General features: G+C 40.8%; 1 protein-coding gene across 1 annotated transcript in view; it reads right to left on the bottom strand.

Moving 5' to 3' along the window:
* Nucleotides 1-205: 205 nt before the first annotated feature.
* Nucleotides 206-22,635, bottom strand: part of EXTL3 (exostosin like glycosyltransferase 3) — a gene marked incomplete at its 3' end in the record, with an annotated part of 41,952 nt that continues 19,522 nt past the window's right edge. Inside the window, exons 3-5 of the mRNA XM_079706126.1 lie at nucleotides 18,884-19,028; nucleotides 12,936-13,064; nucleotides 206-415 (exon numbers count right to left, since the gene is read on the bottom strand). Of these exons, the coding sequence (XP_079562252.1) occupies nucleotides 206-415; nucleotides 12,936-13,064; nucleotides 18,884-19,028 (484 nt within the window). The remainder of the gene's footprint in view (nucleotides 416-12,935; nucleotides 13,065-18,883; nucleotides 19,029-22,635) is intronic.

Raw genomic sequence — 22,635 nt, 5'->3', positions numbered from 1 at the left:
GAGCCCTGGTGTCCTGGGACCAGGGCTCCGGCCAGCGTGGCTGATGTCAGGAGCAAGGCAGCTCCGTCCCTCCCACTCGCCCTGCCGGCACTCCCAGGAGAGGGTCTGGGCCGCCCAGCCAGTGGGCCTCCCTGAGGTCCACGTCTAGGGGCCTCAGCAGCTGCCTCCCTCACTCTGCTCATCCTGTCCCATGTGCGCAACGCCCCTAGATGAACTTGAAGCACTTGGTCTTGTCGTGGGGCAGGCGGGTCTTGAAGAGCACAGAGTCCACGCGGAACTGTGTGTACAGCAGGGGCATGTAGCCGTACACCTTGACAAAGAAGTTGATACACTTGTGCCGCTCGTGAAAGTGGGAATCGTCGTGTGACAGAGCCTGAGGGCATCCTGGGCATCGGAAAGTCCACCGTGATGTCACCTGGGAGCGGGGAAGGAAGAGCACAGAGTGAGAACCACGGGTGCTGAGACAGAGACCCCGGAGCGTAACCAACCGACGCCTCCTTGTCCACAGTGACAACACCAAGTCGATGGCGACACTCACTCAGAGCAAGTCGGGAGCCAGAGCCCAGGGCTCTCTTCCTGCCACGGATGGATCTACATTATCATTAAGGACACGCTTCCAAACGGCCTATACGTAACCGGTATCAAAAGCCTTGAGGTGTTCAGTGGTGCTTATCTCAGTAACACTACTTCTACTATTTATCCTGGTTGCACAGCAAGATGTAGGTATAAAGCTGTTCATTTCATCAGTGTTTTTAATAGCGAACTACTGGAAAACTACCCATCAAAAGGGGATAGATAAATAATTACAAAATACTACATGTCCATTAAAAAAAGATGTTTAAGAAAGTTATATTTAAAGACATGGAAAAGTGGTCATATTATAGTTTAGTGGTTATTATTATGATGAAATTCCAAGCAATTAGCGAAGTATGAAGACTAATACAACAGCTTCCCTATCAACAACATGGCAGATTAAATAACATCAACCCCCTTGAGCACAGAATCCCTGAAAAGGCAGGATGAAATACAGAAACCATCTCTTTAAATATACTGGCTGAGCTTATAATGAAAGAAATGAAGTCCTCAGAAGCCAAAGTAATGAAAAGGCCTGAATCCAGCAAGACAGCCAGGAGCTCGAGTTTTCATGAGGCTGGAGCGCCCACAGTCAGGAAATCAGATTGCAGACTTTCTGAAACCCTGGGACCCAGTGGAAGGCCACAAGGGCAGGAGGCAGCCCTGCAGAGACAGGTGGTGAAGCAACATTTCCATCTCAGTCTGAGCTCTAAGTGGAGGAGGAAACATCCCCTCTGAGAAACTGATAACCACAAGCCGGCCCTCACACAGCTGAGGCTAGAATTTATGCCACCTGTGTGTCCTGAAAAGCCCCCAACATGCTAATTTAGCTTAAAGAGGTCTCAAGTAGGTAGTAAGCCAAGGCACATGGAAGAAACAAGTACAAATCCTCTCAGATTCAGGCCTCAGAGAAGTGCTATAAGCAAAACCCCAAAGAATATGACCTCACAATCAAAACTCACAAAAAAGGGGATGAGCTGCATGAAGGAGACTCTGCAGAAAGAAACGAGAGAACCAGACCCCAAAACACTGCAAAACAGCAGGAATATCAGATAGGGACGGTAACAATAAATGTGTATCATATGTACAATAAAATTTTGAAAGATTACTCAAAGTTTGATGGAAGAAACAAGGGACTATCAAAAAACTCCTTGTGGATATGAAAAAGAACCAAATAGGGACTTCCCTGACGGTCCAGTGGTTAAGACTCTGCACTTCCCATGCAAGAGGCATGGGTTCAATCCCTGGTCGGGGAACTAAGATCCCACATGCCGCATGGCACTGCTAAAAAAAAAAAATTAAAAAGAAAAGAAAGAACCAAATAGGACAGTAGAATTGAAAAGTATACTAAACTTATTGTGGTCATCACCTCATGATGGTTTGTAACAAATCGTTATGTTGTACACCTTAAACTTATACAGCGCTGCGTGTCAATTACATCTCAATAAAACTGGGGGGGGGAAATAAGTATATTGAATTAACTCAGATACTCAATGGATGGGTGAAGAGAAAATTAGGGATGAAAAGTATACTAAAATTATTACCCAGAATGGAAAATATTGGAAAAAAAGCTTTAAAGAAATGTGAAAGCAAGATTAAGAGACATGGAAAGAGATACTGTATGTATGATTCCATTTATATAAAGTTCAAAACTGATCCTGGAGCAGAAGACAGCCATCATTCTGGCAGCTGAGCACTCCTTCCCGCTCTGAGCCTCGCCCCAGCCTCCGGGGCCCAGCACATGCCCTGCCCTGCCCTGCCCGCCCCCTGCTGCAGGCGCTCAGCCTCAGGTTCTCAGCCCCAGCAGAGAGCCTCGGCCTCCGGGGTTTCCGCTCCGTCGCTCCAGGCTGGGAGGGTTAGGCCGGGGAAGTGAGGGCCGATGCGGAAAGCAGGGAGGAAATGCAGAGACTGGGGCCAGGGCAGCAGAGACTACAGCAGAGCACGCCCCACCCCGACACCCTCCCCTGTCTCCTTCTGTGCCGGGCACTAAATGGCGCTTTGGAATCTTTTACCTGTTGTGCCCAGTTCTGCTCAAGCCCACTTGAGGAACGTGTTTTGTATTTATCCTTGTTTACCAAAGACCAAACACTGGCTTGGAGGCAGTCTCGCCTCCCTACCTCTCCAGTTAGTGAGAACTTGCGCGTAGATTGGTCTAGGCTTTTTATGCGTCTCAGCCACAGAGGAACTAAACCTCTGAGCCCTCCCCGGTGCAGCGATCCCTGCCAGGTGCAGGGCCTTTGCAGAGAGCGCTCCTCTTCGAAGGGCTCATCGGGGAGCAGGTGTAACCTGTCTGGCCTCATTCCACGTGTGCAGCCTGCGCCCTGGGCGTGGACCAGTCACGCGGTCAGCAGGGAGATGCTCGTGCTCCAGCCAGCCTTGCTGCTCCAGAGAATCACGGAATGTGTTCCAAGAATATGGGGACTAAGAGTTCCCAACCCCAGGCTTGAGGGCACAGCTTTCTCTCATACGGCTCTGTGTTGTAGTCTATGTTATTCTGCTACCTGATCATTCTAGTTTAAAAAAAAAAAAAAAACACTCAGCAAAAATTATGGAAATCTGAATAAAGGATAAACCCTGGTAATATAAAATGTATCAACATTGATTCATTAATTGGGACAAATGTACCATACGAATGTAAGATGTTAATAATAGGGGAAACTGTATGCGGGTATATGGGAATTCTGCACTGTCTTCGTAACTTCTATTTTAATATAAAGAGTTGTTTGTTTTTTTTTTGCGGTACGCGGGCCTCTCGTGGCTGTGGCCTCTCCCGTTGTGGAGCACAGGCTCCGGACGCGCAGGCTCAGCGGCCATGGCTCACGGGCCCAGCCGCTCCGCGGCATGTGGGATTCTCCTGGACCGGGAGCACGAACCCGTGTCCCCTGCATCGGCAGGCGGACTCTCAACCACTGTGCCACCAGGGAAGCCCAAGAGTTTATTTTAAAGGTAAGCCATAGTGTTTAGGGATGCATACTTGGGTGATAAAACTGTAAAGAAAAACAACAATGAAGTGGATACCATTAAAGACATGACAGTAACTGTATTCATCTCCTAGGGCTGTTGTAACAAACTACCACAAATTCAGTGACTTAAAAAACCAGAAATTGACTCTCTCACAGCTCTGGAGGCTGGAAGTCTGAAACCAAGGTGTCAGCTGGGCATCCTCTCTCTGAAGGCCGTAGGAAACAACCTGTTCCACGCCCTTCTCTTAGTGCCTGGCACTGCCACAGTCCTTGGCCCTCCCATCATCACACAGCACTCTCCCCTCAAGTGTCTGTGCCTCTGTGTCTCTTCTTACAAGGACGTCAGTCGTAATGGACTGAGGGCCCCCTGTACTCTACTCTGACCTCATCTCAACTTGATTATATCTGCAAAGACCCTATTGCCAAATAAAGTCACATTCACACGTTAACAGGGGTTAGGACTTAAACATATCTTCTGGCGGGTCACAATAAACAGCCTGACCTCTGGCCTCAAAATTTTTGTCCTTCTTCTATGCAAAATACATTCATCCCAGCATCTCTTAAAACTCTTAACCCATTCCAGGATCAACACTAAGTCCAAACTCTCATCCAAATACAATCAACTCAGAAAGTCCCAAATCTCTTTTAAATCATCTAAATTGGATATGGTTAAGACTCTGGATACGGTCCATCCTGGGATAAAATTCCTCTCTATCTGTGGACACGTGAAACCTAGAGGAGAATTATCTATCTCAAAAATGCAATGGTGGGACAGGCATAAGATAGACATTCCATTTCAAAAGAGAGAAACAGGGAAGAAAAAAGAGGCCATGCATCCCGAACAAGTCCAAACCCCAGCAGGGCAAGTCCCATTAGGTTTCAAGGCACCAGAGCAACCCTCTCTGTCCTCCTGGACTGGGGGCGCAGCAGCCCTCAGGAGGTGGCCCCGCCCTCTGGAGCCAAGGGGGTGCGGTCCTGCCTCTGGGCCCTTGGTGACCGCAGCAGCCCCACCAGCCTCTGAGCCATTCTTCCCATCCCCTGAAGCGAGTAACACATTCTCAGCCAACTAGCTCTATCGGCCCACTTCCTGCTGGTAGAATCCCAGGAGTTCCCTCCTTCAGTTCGCCCTGTCTCTGTCCCCTTCGGTTCAAGCTCGCAGTGGTCCTGAGTTCTGGAAGCTGGAAGTCAGAAATCGAGGTGTTGGCAGGGCCACGTGCTGCTCTGTGAGGAGCCCAGGAGGAATCGTTCTACGCCTTTCTCTTTGGGGTTCCTTGGCTCACACGTCACTCGCATCTCTGCCGCACGTCGCATGGGGTTCTCCCTGTGTGTGTCTCTGGGTCTCTCCTCCACCTCTCGAAACAGGACACCAGCCATACGATTAAGGGCTCACCCTACTCCAGTCTGACTTCATTTCAACTTGACTACGTTTGCAAAGACCCTACTTACAGTTAAGATTACATACACAAGTACTGGAATTAGGACTCAAACATATCTTTTTTTTGGTGGGGGGGGAGACACAATTCAACCCACAACAGTGATTAAAACTGGGGCTGAGGAAGGAGGTTGAGGTTGGGAAGGGGCATGCAGGAGCTTCTGGGGTCCTGACACCCCATGTTTAATGGGTTGTTTTATAATAATTAACCTGTGCACTTAAATTTTATGCCTTTTTCTATATGAGCATTATATTTTACAGCTTAAAAGTTTGAAAAAAATAAAGAAAATGAAGAAACAAGCAACCTGAAAATTTCTATAATCATTAAAGAAACTGAATCTATAGTTTAGTACCCTCCCACAAAAGACATGCAAAGCTCCAAAAGATGTCAAAGGTTGAGTTCTACCAAGGCTCCTAGAAAACACAATCCCAATTGTGCAAAAACTCTTCCATAAAATAGAAAAAAAGGGGAACGTGCCCCAAACTCATATAATGAGACTAATTACAATTTTCGTACCAAAACCAGAAATAAATAATACTAGAAAGGAACTTCCCTGGTGGAGCAGTGGTTAAGAATCCGCCTGCCAATGCAGGGGACACAGGTTTGATCCCCGGTCCAGGAAGATCCCACATGCTGCAGAGCAACGAAGCCTGTGCACCACAACTACTGAGCCTGCGCTCTAGAGCCCGCGAGCCACAACTACTGAGCCCGTGTGCCACAACTACTGAAGCCCATGCACCTAGAGCCCATGCTCTACAACAAGAGAAGCAACCACAATGAGAAGCCCACACACCGCAACAAAGAGTAGCCCCCACTCGCCGCAACTAGGGAAAGCCCACGCACAGCAACGAAGACCCAACGCAACCAAAAATAAATAAAGTTAAAAAAATAATAATACTAGAAAGGAAAATCATAGGCTCACTTACTCATGAACACGAATTCAAGTAATCCAAACAAAATACTAGAAAACCAAATCCAGAAACTTATTTATAAAAGGAATTGTGACCAAATGTGTTTATCCAAAGAAAGCATGAATGTCAACACAAGAGATTAAAGATAAAACACATGACTGTATCAATGGATAATAGGAAATGCACTCAATAAAATTAAAGAATCATTCATAATAAAGATCCTTAGCTAATAAGGAACAGGAAGAAACTTCAATAAGCTAAAATGTAAAGCAAGCATCACACCTAATAGCACACTATCTGAAGCATCCCTTTAAAATCACGAATAAAACCAAGATGCTCGTCATCAACATTTCTATTCAATACTGTACTAGAGGTCCTGGCTACTATAAAAAATAAAATAAAATGGCTTATGAGGATTGGAAAGGAAAAAACAAAACAGTTCTTTGCATGAGGGATATATGACGGTCAACACAGAAAACCCATATCAATCAACAAAAATTTTTAAATGGAGTTTTAGCAAGTTTCCTAGATATAAGAAACAAATAGTTCTATAACAATGAAAGAAAATGTAACTTTTGGAAAATACCATTTAAAATATCAACAAAATATACAGAATACCTAGAAATAAGTCTAACAAAAGATGTTCAGAGACCTCTATTGCAAAATTATTGTGGAACTTTATAGCCTGGGGATTATATAATATTCGATAATTTTTAAAAGATATCAATTTTCCCCATTTCACCTACAGATTCAATTCCTATCAAAATTCCAACTCTGTGTGTGTCTGTGTCTGTCTTGACAAGCTAATGATTCCAAAATTTATGTGCGAGGAGAAAGGGTCAAGAATAGGCAAGACACTCTTGAAATACAGGGTTAAGTTAAAGGGGATTTGTCTTAGCAGATACAAAAAACTAATTCTAAAGATATGACAATTAATGTGATTTTGGCACGTGAACAAACTGGACCAACAGACCAGAATACAAGAATCCTTAAACAGATCCATGTACACACAGACATTTCAACAATGACAGACCAGCACTGCGGATCACTGGGTATGGATGAACTAAGTGTGCAATAAAAACTGCTTAGGAGACAAAAATGAAATTGGGACTCTATCTCACATTATACACAAAAATCACTTCCACAAGGATTAATGATTTAAATACAACAGGGCAAAACCTAAACTTTTAGAAGAGTATGGGGGAGAGCATCTTTAAGACTCTGGGACAATGAACATGAATAAACTATAGTTACAAGCATCAACACCGACTAAGCTCACAAACAGATTGAGTTTTTTAAAAGCTAAATGCAGAGGAATGCTTAGAGTTTGATTTCATTTACATAAAGTTTAAAAATGCCGATCATTTAGAGATGAATGCGCATATGGTAAAAGCATTTTTTTAAGGGAGATAGGGAAGGGGATTTTTAAAACAAAACTCAGGGTAGCAATTATCTATGGAAGGAAGAAGCAGGCTGGGATCATGGAGGTACATATACAATGGATGGGTATTTAAAATGTTACACCTTATCTTCAGTATCATTTTTATTCCACGGGTATTTGTTTAAAGACGATATGTATTTAAAGAATCATACGACTATATATGTATGAAACACATGCTACTAGTTTAAAATACACAAATGAAATGTTATGCTTAAAAAAGGGGAAGAATATAACAAACAAGCAAACCCACCAGTTGTGTCAAATATTGACACTTTGCCCCATTTGTTTCAGATTACATGTATATATGTTTCTTCCTTTTTATTTTTTAAGAAACAAAACATTACAGAGTTAGTCCTTGTGCCACCCTCCCTCCTTCCTTTTCTCTCCTGCTAGGTCATGGGGAACATGACCTTTAATTATACTTGATAAAATCAAACTTTCTTCAAAACAGATATCCCAGTGTATACACCCACCAGCTCTGTATAGTATCTGCAATTTTAACACATCCTTACTAACATCTGTTACTATCACTTTCATTTCTGCCCATTTGATGTGTATAAACTATACCCCATTGTTTTAACTTACATTTCTCTGATTACTACAGAAGTTGAGTATCTTTCCATATGTTTATTAGTCATCTAGGTTTCTACTTCATTGAACTACTTTTTTACAAACTAAATGAATCAATTGAGTAGACTTTTTTTCTCATTTGGAAATTCTTTCTCTGAGTATTAATGCTTTGTCATTTATCAGCATTGTAAATGTCCCAGTCTGTGGACATAGAGGTTTGCTGAACAAAGTTTTGAATTTTAATATATTCAAACCAATCAATCTTTTCCTCTATATTTTGCACTTTTCGTCTTTGTCTTTGATCACAAAAATACTTCTGTACTTTTTGTTAGAAGTTTTAAAGCTTGCATTCACATTTGGTTGATTAACCTATCTGGAATTTACTCTGAGTATGGTATGATGACATGTATTTCTGTTTCATACAGAAAACCAATTATCCCAGCATTCATTTGTAGATGCCACCTTTATCATGTAGCAAGTTTCTGCACAGGCGTGGGTATGTCTAGACTCTGCTTTGTACCACCGATTTATCTGTCAACCCCTGTGCCAATATCACCTTGTCCTAATTATGTATTTTATTACCATGTCATGATTTCTGACAAGGCAAATCTACATCTTCTTCACTGGTGTTTTAGCTATTCTGCTCCTTTGCCTTTCGATACAAGTTTGAGGATCTGTGTGTCAAGTTTCACTCCAAGCCAAATTCAACCAAATAAAGTATCCTAATAGGATTCTGATTAGAGTTACACTGACATTTTAGATTTGGGGAGAACTGCTATCCTGATGATATGAACGTGGATGTGGTCTCTATCTCCATTTATTTAGTGGGTAAACTTATCTTACTACTGACTTCAATGGGGATCTTCTAAACTTTCACGATTCAGCGTAATGTTTGCTGTAGTATTCAGGTTTCCAATAAATTCTGGAAATTCTCATATTTTTCAAGACTGCCCCTCCCACTTTCTCTCTACTCTTCCCTTCCTGGTTTTATGTTACACCTTCTCCTTACAGCCTCCATGTCTCTTTTTAAAAATTAATTTATTAATTAATTTATTTTTGGCTGCGTTGGGTGTTCATTGCTGCTCTAGTTGCAGTGAGCAGGGGCTACTCTTCGTTGCAGTGCGCGGGCTTCTCACTGCAGTGGCTTCTCTCATCGCAGAGCACAGGCTGTAGGCACGCGGGCTTCAGTAGTTGTGGCACGTGGGCTTAGCAGTTGTGGCTTGCAGGCTCTAGAGCGCAGGCTCAGCGGCCATGGCTCACGGGCTTAGCTGCTCCACGGCATGTGGGATCTTTCCGGACCAGGGCTCGAACCCGTGTCCCCTGCATTGGCAGGTGGATTCTTAACCACTGTGCCACCAGGGAAGCCCCTCCATGTCTCTTAACCTTTCTTATTTTCCATCTCTTTATATCTCTGTAATACTTTCTTGGAAATTTCTTCACATTTATTTTCTAGGTCATTAATTTTGTCTCCAGCTAAGTTTTACCTTTTTATCCCATTCACAGAGATTTTCATTTTAATAACTATGATTTTCATTTCCAGTAGTTCTATTTAGGTCTTTCAAACCTGTTTGTTCTGTTTTCTTTCTGAATATGTCTGTCTTTTCCTGAATAATTTTAAAATTATTGTTACTATTATAAATTGAGAAAAAAATTAAAATTGAATGGCTCATCCTGTTAATTAGAGCTGAAGAATAATGATCACACACAGCCAATATCAGCCATCAGAAGCCAGGTCTCTAGAGTTGAAACTGAGGAGTGATCATAATCACAGGCCAGGCTCCAAGGGACACACCTCAGAGACAGAACTCTGAGGGAGTCACAACCCCCAGAGGTCCCTTCACAGGACCCCACCGGTCCCCTTCCTTCACCCTCCCACCCATCGACAGTTCTCTAGAGCTCTTCCAGTTTACAATGAGTCACTTACTACTATTCCCACCAGCTTTCACTGAAGCAGGAGACGGATGTCAAGGCAAACAGCATCTATGTCCAGTATTCTACTTGGTTCTCCCTGTACCCAAAAATCTTCCTCCTCATCTCAGATGCCAGCATTCAACCTCAGGGGGAATAACCCCTTAACCTGCAAATGACTCCACTTTGGCACAAAAAAGTTATTTTATACTGTTGTTTTCACTGAAGCAGTGGTTTCCAAACAAACATTTTTAATCATGTAGCCCATCAGTAAAAAATTTTGAGATTGCAACCCCAGTGTATTTATTTAAAATATATATATATAATATTTATGTATTACATAATAAGACATACAAAAAATTAAGAGGAATAAAGTAACAACTATAAGTTGAAGATTGACTATTTACTTAAGCAACACCATGGATTATATTTTACCCGGGAACATTCCAGGTAATTTTAGTCTAAGAGAAGTTATGCTTAGTTAACAGTAAGGAAAATCATTACTAGATGTTGAGAACTTACTCAACATTAATATTAAGATGCTTACCTATGAGTCCTCTCTCTACTTCCTTATCCCCTAAGCCAGCCATCTATCTTCTCAATGCTTTATGAATTTTTAATCCTTTATTCTGAATGAAGCCTATTTACATTCTAAATCTTTCTCCTCCTCAAAAAGATAACAGTATATTATTCAAAGCAAAAATATGAAATTAACTCCCTGTTTATTTAGTCAATATTGTTAAGATATTAACATTATCGAAAGAATACTGCTATCATATAAAAGTCATGCCTTCCTAATTATAACAAGGGGACAGTGACAATTTGAAGTATTTAAAGCAAAAAAAAAATTACTATTTTATAACATAAAATAGTACATATACCGGACAAAATTAGGTAAGTTAATGAAAATATTCAGCTTAAACTGGTTCTATAATATGAAGTAAATAACTGGACTTAGAATTTGAGGGAATTAACTCAGAATTTGAAGACAGGCTCAACTTATTGAGGCTTTGACTTTAAAAAGTCATCCTGGGCTTCCCTGGTGGCGCAGTGGTTGAGAATCTGCCTGCTAATGCAGGGGACACGGGTTCGAGCCCTGGTCTGGGAAAATCCCACATGCCACAGAGCAACTAGGCCCGTGAGCCACAACTACTGAGACTGCGCGTCTGGAGCCTGTGCTCCGCAACAAGAGAGGCCGCGATAGTGAGAGGCCCGCGCACCGCGATGAAGAGTGGCCCCCACTTGCTGCAACTAGAGAAAGCCCTCACACAGAAACGAAGACCCAACACAGCCGTAAATAAATAAATAAATAAAATTTAAAAAGTCATCCTAATCTTGAACTGTTCTTATGTTTCCATAAGATCAAGAAAATTCAGAGGCTACTTACTTTTCAAGTTTTCACTTGGGAAGAATTATGTATACCATGTGCAAATTATTTCCATCTCACTCTCTACACTGAAGAGATGTTTAATGAAACACTGGCCTAATAATATAACAAACACGCTTCCATGAAGATGAAAAATGCACCATGTCTGTGAGTGCGTCAAGTGACTGATGATATTATTAGGTACCTAATCCCTCAGATACTTTAAATTTTCATGGATAATGTTTTCTGATCTACTAGGGAGGTAGAAATAGAAAGCATACGTCTTGGCTGGAGTCCAGTCCCTGGCTACACAAGAAAGGATAAATAAAGAATAGAAAATTGCACTAGTCATTAATTTCTAAGACCCTTGCCTCCCTACCTTAAAGTTTACAAAGAAGAGTGCTTTTCATTGTTTAATATCAGATCTACCACTGTACCTGGAAAACATGCTATTTTTATATTAAAAATACTATCATCATTCACAGTTTAAAAACACACACAATCTGGTGCATCATTTTGCTAATTATTCTTCTTTTGTGAGGCTTTAGCAGAAGGCTAAAGAGTCGAAGAAACTATGGGGTAATTCAGGAGTTAAGTTATAACCCTGAGCCACACTAGTGGTTACTTAGTCTAGAACTTACTTTCAAAATGTAAGAAGAATGAAATATGCACCCAATTATTATTTACTCATTGGACTTATGATATCCATGAAGGTAAACTTACTATTTTATAAAATTAAATAATACACCTTTTTGACATTAACCTAAGGATATCAGCTGTGAATCCACAGCATAAACACTGACAGAGCCTAGTCATAAATACTATTAATTTAAATGGACAGATTCTCTAGTATTAATTGTTACAAGGCCTTTACCAGGCCTACCCTAACTCTCACCAGGGGACCTTTCACTTGTCTGAACCTGCAGTAATGACAGAGAGGGTGATGGAACTGGTCTTTCTGTGCACTGAGTATGAAATTGGTTATATTATGGTCAAATCTATTCACCAACTCAAAGACAAAAACAGAACTCAAATTTCTAAAATTTTGAGGGTACTTTTGCTTTTGTGTAAATACCTTATAAAGTACTTATGTGCCAGGCACTATTCTTAGAGCTTTACACACCTTAACTGAGAAATTCTTAAACTATGTGTGCCATGGACACCGCTGCCACTCTGATTTGGCAATCTGGTGAAGCCTGTGCACTCCTCAAATGCTTTTAAATGCATAAAATACGTGAGATTACAAAAGAAACAAGTTATACTGAAATATAGAAATATGTGCACTCTTTTATTATTTTATCTTATTAAGTTAACAAGATCTATGGTAAAGTTAATAACTACCATAATTTCAAAGCAGTAATGAACATAAACAATACTTCGAGATGTGGCAACAAATGTAACGTGATATGAAAATACCTATGAGTTCTGCTGGTGACAGATCACAGGTACTGCAAATACTCTTATGAATTATAGCCTGTTTCATAACTGATAAAAAGGATAAATGCCAGTTTGAGATTAATGAAAATTAAAGATGTAACATTTTTCAAGTTCCAAACCCTCTGATTTCTATCCATTTACGCCTAGGAAGTGAAGAGCCCCTGTATGAACAGTTCATTTAACCCTAAGATGATCTTATTTAGTTGGTGGCATCATCGTCCCCATTTTATGGATGAGGACTCTAAGGTATGGCTGAGTTACCCAACGCACAACTACAAAATAAGTGAATTAAGTACACGTGTGCCCCCAGTCCCGTAAGTGGGAGGACCTCACCTTGATGGGGGGCTTCCGAGTGATGTGGGAGACGAGGAAGTTCATGGCGATGTCCTCACAGTTGATGTATTCGTCCACCATATCCCGGATGGCCTGGGGCATCACGTAAGAATACAGGTAGGCATAATACTGTCAGGGGTAGAAACAGAATCACATACTTTGTCAGAGGCCACAGTTCTTTAGCTTGCAGCAAAAATATGCTCGGAAGGAAGGGTGTTATGGGGGGAGGTGGGGTATGACAATTACTGAGAAGCACCACTGGCATTCAGGGAGTCGGGTCCAGGGATGCTAAACACCCTGCAAGGCAGACCTTCTGCAGTGAAGAATCAGCCCGTCCAAAATGCCCTTATCACCCCCTTTGAGAATCAAAACATCATGTAATCTCCTTGGTACCATAGTGATTCTGCAACAATATAAAGATTTATCAAATTAGGTGGGACACTAGTTCAGTTGAACAGCGTTCTCTCTCTCTCTGACAAAGGCAATAAGGGATACGCAAGGGGGAAAGCCTGGTTATCTTCTCAGACCTCAGTAAGTCACTGAGCCATGAGACGTCCAATCCCTCCGTGCCTCACTTCTCACTATTGGCACCGGCTACCCCCTGCTCCAAGCCACCATCACCTCTGGCCCGCAGTATTCATACAGTCCCCCAAATAGCCTCCCTGCTGCCATACTTTCCTCCCTACAGTCCATTCTCAGCACAGCAGAGCGCGATCGTGTTAAAACACAAGTCCAGCTGAGCTCATCTCTCCTTTACTCCAAACCCCTGAAAGGCTTCTCATCTCACTCAGAGTAAAAGCCTAAGTTCTTCAAATGCCCTGCAAGGCCCACAGAATGGTTTGCGCTAGCTCAAACCCCCCAGTGAATGTCGACTGCTGAATTTTCAGGGGTTTTGTGAGACGATTTAAGAATTTTGTGAGCTTGTTATGAAAAGTAGCCATTAAAAATATAATTACATATACTTACAATTAAATAAGTTATACTAAAAGTTATATTAAAAGCCAATAAATATCTAAAGCTCATCATTTCTTAATTAACTAATTAATACATTTCACAATTATTTATTACATTTACTGTCATCTTTTTCTTGTTTTTTAATTGCTTGGTCATGCCTCATGGCATGCGGGATCCTAGTTCCCTAACCAGGGATCAAACCCGTGGCCCCTGCAGTCGAAGTGCAGAGTCTTAACCACTGTACCGCCAGGGATGTCCCACATTAACTATCATCTTGAGGCTGTTTATGTCTATCATATCCATATGGTGAAAATACTATATAACTGGCACGGACCTGCCCATCTCTTCCAAATACCATGTTCATTGACTCATACTGATAACTTGAACTCAGCCATGGTAAGAGTATTTACACCACAGAAATGGGCAAATGCCATAAAACAGCAAATGTTAATGGTGATGTGTTGCAATATGCGGATGATGAACAGGTGAGGTGCCTAATAAAACTGATTTATGTATCTTACTACCTTAAATAGTAGAATCTATATAGCGAAATAATCATAAAACTTTTGTACCACAAAGTGGTTTGCTGGTTATCTTGTGGCAAAGTACTTAAGAGATGGTGAACTTAAAAGATGAATTAGGGCTTCCCTGGTGGCGCAGTGGTTGAGAGTCTGCCTGCCAATACAGGGGACACGGGTTCGTGCCCTGGTCCGGGAGGATCCCACATGCCGCGGAGCGGCTGGGCCCGTGAGCCATGGCCGCTGAGCCTGCGCGTCCAGAGCCTGTGCTCCGCAATGGGAGGGGCCGCAGCGGTGGGAGGCCCACGTACCGCAAACAAACAAACAAACAAAAAGATGAATTACACATTTTTCTTTTACAAAAAGACAGGTGATTAAAATCTGTGTACCCTTTAAATGGCCAGTGACTGTCATCAGTATGCTAATAAGAATATTTATTAATTGAATACAATCCATATCTTTATCAAGGGAAATGTGACATTATAAAAGAAAAAAGAAAGAACTGACTTAAAAATATATGGAGAAAGCATTATGAAAACAAATGTATAGAAGTATTTCCACTATTATGTGATTTTTTCATGCCAAAAATCATTTTTTAAATATAGAAAAACTTCTGTAACCTGTTTAAAAATCTTCTAAATAAAAAGTTTCAGTGAATTTAGAACCTACTCTAAAATATAAAAATGTAACATCTTCTCATTAGTTTGCTAAAAAAAACTGAACGCATCGTAGAAGATGGAAATTCTAGTCCAATTTCAACAAAATGCTACCAAATTGGTGGATAAGTATCACAACTTAGGAAGCATGGCAATAAGGTATTTCTTCCAGGGGCAGTGATTAAAACCAAGTATCAGAAATATGCTTAATTTTGGATATATATACACTACCAAATGTAAAATAGATAGCTAGTGGGAAGCAGCCACATAGCACAGGGAGATCAGCTCAGTGCTTTGGGTCCACCTAGAGGGGTGGGATAGGGAGGGTGGGAGGGAGACGCAAGAGGGAGGAAATATGGGGATATATGTATACATATGGCTGATTCACTTTGTTATAAAGCAGAAACTAATACAACATTGTAAAGCAATTATACTCCAATAAAGATGTTAAATTTAAAAAATATATGCTTAATTTAGAAATAGACCTCTGAGTTGCCATAATACACAGTGTCGAATCAAGATTTTCAAAAATAATAAAGCAGGGCTTCCCTGGTGGCGCAGTGGTTGAGAGTCCACCTGCCGATGCAGGGGACATGGGTTCGTGCCCCGGTCCGGGAAGATCCCCACATGCCGTGGAGCGGCTGGGCCCGTGAGCCATGGCCGCTGAGCCTGCGCGTCCGGAGCCTGTGCTCCGCAACCAGAGAGGCCACAAAAGTGAGAGGCCCGCGTACCGCAAAAAAAAAAAATAATAAATAATAATAATAAAGCATATTCAATCATATTGCTTTCACTAAAATTTAAGAATTTAGTGAGAATATTATTTTGAAACTCATCTTTATCTCAACCTTATAAAAATTTCTGTAAGTATAGTAGTATGCATATTATAATTTATAAATAAATATATACATTTGTGAGATACCAAAGTATTTTACTGACAGTCACTTAGGATTAAAAAAAAAAAAACTTGATTGCTCTAGATTAGGGATGACCAACTTAGTTGCTTTCAAGGGTCAAACAAGGAAGGCAAATAAATAATAGACATGTTAAAGAAATGGGTGTAAGAAAAATACAGTCATGGGACAAATAAGCACACACGTGTCCTCCTCCAGGGAACGGTGGCTATGCAGCTCCAGCCAGCTGGTGCCAGGCAGGAACCCTGCTCCAGTATGACCTGATCTTCATTTTCATGGAGGTCTAGATCTTTTTGTAAAATTCTCTGATTTTTAAAACCTGGCAGTGTATGGGACAGCACCAGGGGGCTAAATAAACATCTGTAACCACAGAAGGCTTCAGGGCAGCTAGTTTTTAAAACTTGCCCTAGATTTTCAAAGAGAAAAAACAAACAAACCTAAGTTTTATTAAGTCAATTATTTATTACTTAAAAGTAAAGGGAACTGGGACTTCCCTGGTGGTCCAGTGGTTAAGACTCTGTGCTTCCACTGCAGGGGTTGCGGATTCGATCCCTGGTTGGGGAACTAAGATCCCACAAGCTGCGCAGCGCGGCCAAAAAAAAAACACGAAAAGACAAAAAAAAAAAAAAAAAAGTAAAGGGATCTGACTATTGTCATTTTTAAAGAGCAATCAGAGATTTGATAAGGTAGACTTTCCAGAAGACAAGTAAATTCTCATGGTGTGAGTATGCACTGCTACAATTGGGGGCTCTTTCTCAAATGACCAGTGTGAAAATAAATGACTCCTAGTTAGGTGTGGTTTCTCAGCCTGATGCTTTCTAATTCTACTCACAGCCCAACCAAAGCCCACAAGTTTGGAAAATAATCATGAGAGCCAAGTTCAAGAATGGGACGAGCATAGCAGCTTCACACATTAAATTTTAAAAAGAAAAAAAAAAGCGAGAGTTTAATGACCTCTTAAGGCTGGTTCAAAATGTTCCTGGTAAGATGACTTTTAAGGTAAAACTGAGGAGACTTGCAAGATGCCACCTCTGAGATGTGAAATATATGAGGGACAAAAGATTTGAAGGTGGGGTGGGGGGAGAGATAATCAGCTTTTTGGGGAAAAGTTCAGCTTGAGGTACCAGAGGGACATACAGGGGATGTCCTGAAAACACTTAAATACACGAGTAAAGCTCTCAAGGAAAGGCCATGGCTGGAATAAAAGGACGGAAATCACCAGCTTATGGATGCTAAGAAAAGCCACAAGACATTGAGAGTACAAGAGAACATTTAAGGAACACACACAGTAAGAAGAGCATTAGACAGCTATATATAAAATAACCAACAAGGACCTACTGCAGAGCACAGGGAACTCTAACTCAGTATTCTGTAATAACCTATATGGGAAAAGAATCTGAAAAAGAATAGATATATGTGTATGTATAACTGAATCACTTTGCTGTACACCTGAAACGAACACATTGTAAGTCAACTTACGCCAATATAAAATAAAAATTATATTAAAAAAATAAGAGCACTAGACAGAAGTAGAACCCTGAGATACTTCAACAATTACAGGGAGACAGTGCGCTGGATGGGTCTTCCAGGAGGGCATGGAGTGGAGGTCAGGATGATGGGCCAGGTGCTAACATCTCTGATGACCATGAAGGGATGATTAGTTGGAGGCTGGCAGATGGAGCAACAAGACAGACACCGTGAACCTCAAATGAGATTTTACATGACAGGTGAGAAGTAATTGTCTAGAAGTGTCACCAGTAAGCAGTGCAAATGGTTCTCTACACCTTGCTCCGAAGTACAAATCGGGGGAAATGAGTAGCCTCAATCACTGGCCCTGGAAGGAATAAAAGGAAAGCACTGTCCTCAGAGACAAGTCAGGTTTCAATCAGATCAAGGAGATGCAGGAGGTACTCTGTGAAGTGGGGGTTGTAGGCAGTTTGGCGATCTCAAAATAGGGATATCCCTTCAGAACCCAGAGGGAGGACCTGGGAGGGAAGGTACATGGCAGCACTATCCAACAGAACTGTACTGCGAGTCACAAGTGTCATTTTAAATTCTCTAGTAGCCACGTTTTTAAGAAATAAAAAGAAGCAGTAAAATTAATTAGTAATATATTTTATTTAACCCAGTGTATCCAAAATAATTGCACTTTCACATACAATCAATATAAAAAATTACTGAGATAGTTTACACTCTTTCTTTCATGCTAAGTTTTCAAAGTCTGCCATGTACTTTATTTGTGGAGCACATCTCAACACTGACTAGTCGTATTTCAAGTGCTCGGTAGCCACATGTGGCCAGTGGCTACTTTATAGAACAGATGACATGTAGAGGGAAGATGAGTCAGGAGCAAGAACACAGAGCAGTTTAGCGACAACGTTACAGGAAAGGGGTAATGACTGGAAGGATGTGCACAGTGAATTTTCAACGAAAACCAGGATGTGAGGCGACATGAAAATTAAAAGCTCTAAGGAATCAGCTAGAACTTGCAGAGCCCCAACAGACAGAGGTTTGTGGTGGGGCTTGGGGTAGAGGTGGTTGAGTCAGAAGAGGGCCAGGTTCAGCCTTCTGTTGACCAGGTCACGTCTGGAATGGTTGTGGGGAAACTGGACAACATTTTGGCCCAATGCCCTCAATTTTACAGAGGGAGAGCCAGTGCCCGGGAAGATATACTGATTCTCCTATTGACCTATGTGCAATTATACAGGCAGCCTTCTCATCCGGACATTTTATTCTAGCATTGCTCTAATCATCTTGATCACTGTCTTTAAAAATAGAAATAACTTAATTCTAGCAGAGAAGGGATATATAAGAAGCACTAGCAGAGCTAACTTTAGAACAGCATTTCACTGCCCCACAAAGGCTCAACTCCTACCAAGTTCATGTCAATCCTATCAGCTTTTTCTTACCTTGTGGAAGAAGGCAGCACCTGTCAGCACCATGGACAGCTCACAGGAGTAGTTGGAATTGTAGAGCCAGGACTGATGAGGGATGTCCCACGCATGGTAACGGCCAGGGAAACCCACAATGCGGTCCCGTGCTTCTCTCCACACCCTCAAAAAACACAAGTATATGCACACTCCTGAGTACAAAGCTCTAAGGTTATCAGAAACGTTTAAAATTATTGCCTCTATTTTGCAGACTCTGACTCTTTGAGCTGTTACTTCTTTAAAAAAATAACAAACAACTGTATATACCAAATCAATCACAAGATAAAAGGGATAAAAACAAACAGTGTCAGGAATTCCCTCCGGTCCAGTGATTGGGACTCCGTGCTTTAACTGCTGAGGGCACAGGTTCAATCCCTGGTTGGGGAACTAAGATCCCACGAGCCACATGGCCATAAAAAAATAAACAAACAGCGTCACCCACAGCTTCCTTAATAAGTACCTACTTATTGATCCTCTAACTTCTGGCAGCCAGCATCTCTCCAGCCCTTATAGAAGGAAAAAGTTGGAATAACACAGAAAGGATCTAAGGATCTAAGGCATTAAAGGTCTCCAGAATGGGATAAGTATAGCAATCTGCTAAGAAGCAGGAAGAAGATGATTTTTATATCTATTTATTTTTAATCTTATTTAATTTCTAAAAAGGTTTTATTTTTAATGTGTACGACATATTAGGACTTATATATAATTTATGTGTATTGCATACTTAACTTCTCTTCTACTGAGCGGGTACACTATAAAAAAAAGCTTAGAGGAGAATTCCCTGTTGGTCCAGTGGATAAGACTGTGTGCTTCCACTGCAGAGGACTGGGGTTGGATCCCTGGTTGGGGAACTAGGATCCCACATGCCGCATGGCACGGCCAGAAGAAAAAAAAAAAGGCTTAGAGACCACTGGTCTAAGTAGGAGACAGCTGCCTGGAGTTAGGTGCAACAGTCTTAATTACTGATTTGAGCAGAGCTCAGGTAGAAACCTACAGCATGAAAAGAAGTGGTCTACAGAACCATACAAATGAAAGACTTCATAAATGCAAGAAATGAATTGAGAATTCAACATTTCCAGGATAAACTTTTATAACATCCTCAAATGTACAGGTAAGGTACAACAAATAAAATCAGTTTCACAGGCTAAAATCATAGAGCTGAAAGCACTTATGTTCCACAGCACCCTACATCCTTGCAGAAGTGCTTTAGGGGTCCCATAAACAATACACCCTCACCTCCCCACTCCACCTCACCCCAACGGAGATTTAAACTGCCTAAGAAACTCCTTCATCACTTGTGGAACTTCAACTCCTAAAACACATAAGATTTCAGTTCAAAAGAGTTCCTCTCCTATTAAGTTTGAAAGCGACTAATCTAGTCCAACAGATGAGACACTACAACTTCTATCACAACTTCGCAGCTGTCTAAATGGGCTTTCTGCCACATCCCACCCAAATCCCTACCTCTGTCCTGATTTATCTCCTAAAACTGACTCCCAATTACTAACCTAAAAAGCTATAAGATGTTTTAATACATTTTGACATTTACAGAATGTGAGGATTGCTACTAAATACCAATGGCATATCGAAATGCTCTATCAATACTCCTAAACCTACTGATCTCTTCAAATGCTTATTGATCCTACTAGTCCCGAAATACCAGCAGAAGAAAGAATGCGAAACAATATTTTAATTATCAGATTTGGCTGATCTAAGTCAATATATACAGTTTTTAATAAGGTAGACTATCCTTTGCTACATGATATCAAAAGGCAACATATCCAATTTGTTAAAGGCTGTCTTTGCCCAATTAGGTATTAATTATGTTAAATAATAAGGAAAAAATCAGCATGGAAGCACAAGCGCCAGACAAATGCAGGTAAAGGCTCAAGTCCTTGGGATGAGGCATCAGGAGTTTTAGATAGTAAGGTCTCAGTGGAATTGGAACGTTAGGCATGTTAAAATATCAATTATAAATAATGCTATCAATTTAAGTATAAAAGTGTTACACATAACCCGTTCCTTAACATTATATTCAAATTATGCTGCACTAAGTATTTTTAACCTATGTGCAGTATCATAGATCATGCTTTGGTATGTATACCTTATCCTCTTTTTTTTTTGGCTGTACCAGGCGGCTTGTGGAATCTCAGTTCCCTGACCAGGAAGTGAGGGCCCCGGCAGCGAAAGTGTGGAAACCGGACCACCAGGGAACTCCCAGTACACCTTATCTTTAATGAATTATTTTTTAACTGTGTTAATGTTCCAATTACCTACAAAATATGTTAGGGAAAAAGTTTCAAAGGTAATTCTATAGCTCAAACTTAAAGAAAATTCACTCGATAAATTCAACGTTGCCAAACAACTAAAGAGAAATTTTAAAATAACGAAATCAAGATACTATTCCACTGAAGAATGTGAGTCACGACTAACATTCTTCTGTTAACATTTCAGATTTACATACTATCACCTTTGAAATAAGTGCATCAATTCAACCTTCTCATGGCACAAACTGTGGCACATCATTTCCATATTAATAGAGTCAAGTTAAAAAAAAAACTGACAACTCAAATATTTACATTAGTTTAAATAACGATGATTTCTTTTTCTTGCAATCCTATGAGACTCAAAACGATTTAATAAGTTACCTGAATGAAGCAAAAGGTCATGTTACTACTAATATTTAATTTAAAACTGATTTTTCTGATCTTCAAAACTTAGGCAAATGGTTTTGAATAAAGATCAGTATATTAAAGATATTGAGTACATTAAAGTAATACGGACTACATCACACAAAGACACAGTCTCATCCTTCTTGGTTATATTTCCATGTTTCTCCCTCTGGTTCATTAAGAACCAAATGATTTGAAATGCAGTAAGAAAATGAAGTGTAAAATCAACTAATAATCAAAAAATGTATTTAAAAAATATGGTGAGATTTTTGCTTCCTGACCATCTAAAACAACAGTCTTTTCCAAATTCCATGTTTCTACGATATTATGTTAGCCTCTTCCTCCTCTCCAAAATAAAATATTAAGGAATGTGTACCAAACCATGGTAAAGGAAAAAGGTTTTGATTAGCTCCCTTTGGAAAAGAAACCTCCAAGCAGAGCAATGGCATACAGAGAAAAAGATCAATATCAGACCCAGTGGTGGAATTAAACAATTCTGGGCCAAGATGACAGAGATACTTGGATCCAGGAAGAGACACCTACCTCCCAGTCCACAACCCCATCCCTCCTCACACAGCTTACACTATCACCTTTTTTAAAAATAAAGTTTACTGAGACACAAATCACAGACCATAAAACTCACTTGTTTAAAAGTGTACGACTCACTGGGTTTTAGTGTATTCACAGAGCTTTGCAACCATCACCACTACCTCATTTCAGAATATTTTCATCACCCCAGAAAGAAACTCCATAACCATTAGCAGTCACTCCCCATTTCCCCCCTCCTCATCCCATGGCAACCACTAATCTACTTTCTGTCTCCACAGGTTTGCCTGTTGTGGACATTTCATATAAATGGACTCATGTATTATGTGACTAGCTTATTTTACTTAGCCTGTTTTTAAGGTTCACCCATGTTGTAGCAAGTTCATCCTTGAGCTTCATTCCTTTTTGTTGCCAAATAATATTCCATTGTATGCATACACCACGGTTTGTTTATCCATTCATCGGTTGATGGACATTTGGGTTGTTTATACTTCTTTTGTTTTAGTTTTTTTT

This window comes from Hyperoodon ampullatus (genome assembly GCF_949752795.1).
Source record: "Hyperoodon ampullatus genome assembly, chromosome: 6".
Lineage (NCBI taxonomy): Eukaryota > Metazoa > Chordata > Mammalia > Artiodactyla > Ziphiidae > Hyperoodon > Hyperoodon ampullatus.
Note: the sequence above shows the minus strand (reverse complement) of the source record. Positions and strands in the feature narration are given on the sequence as shown.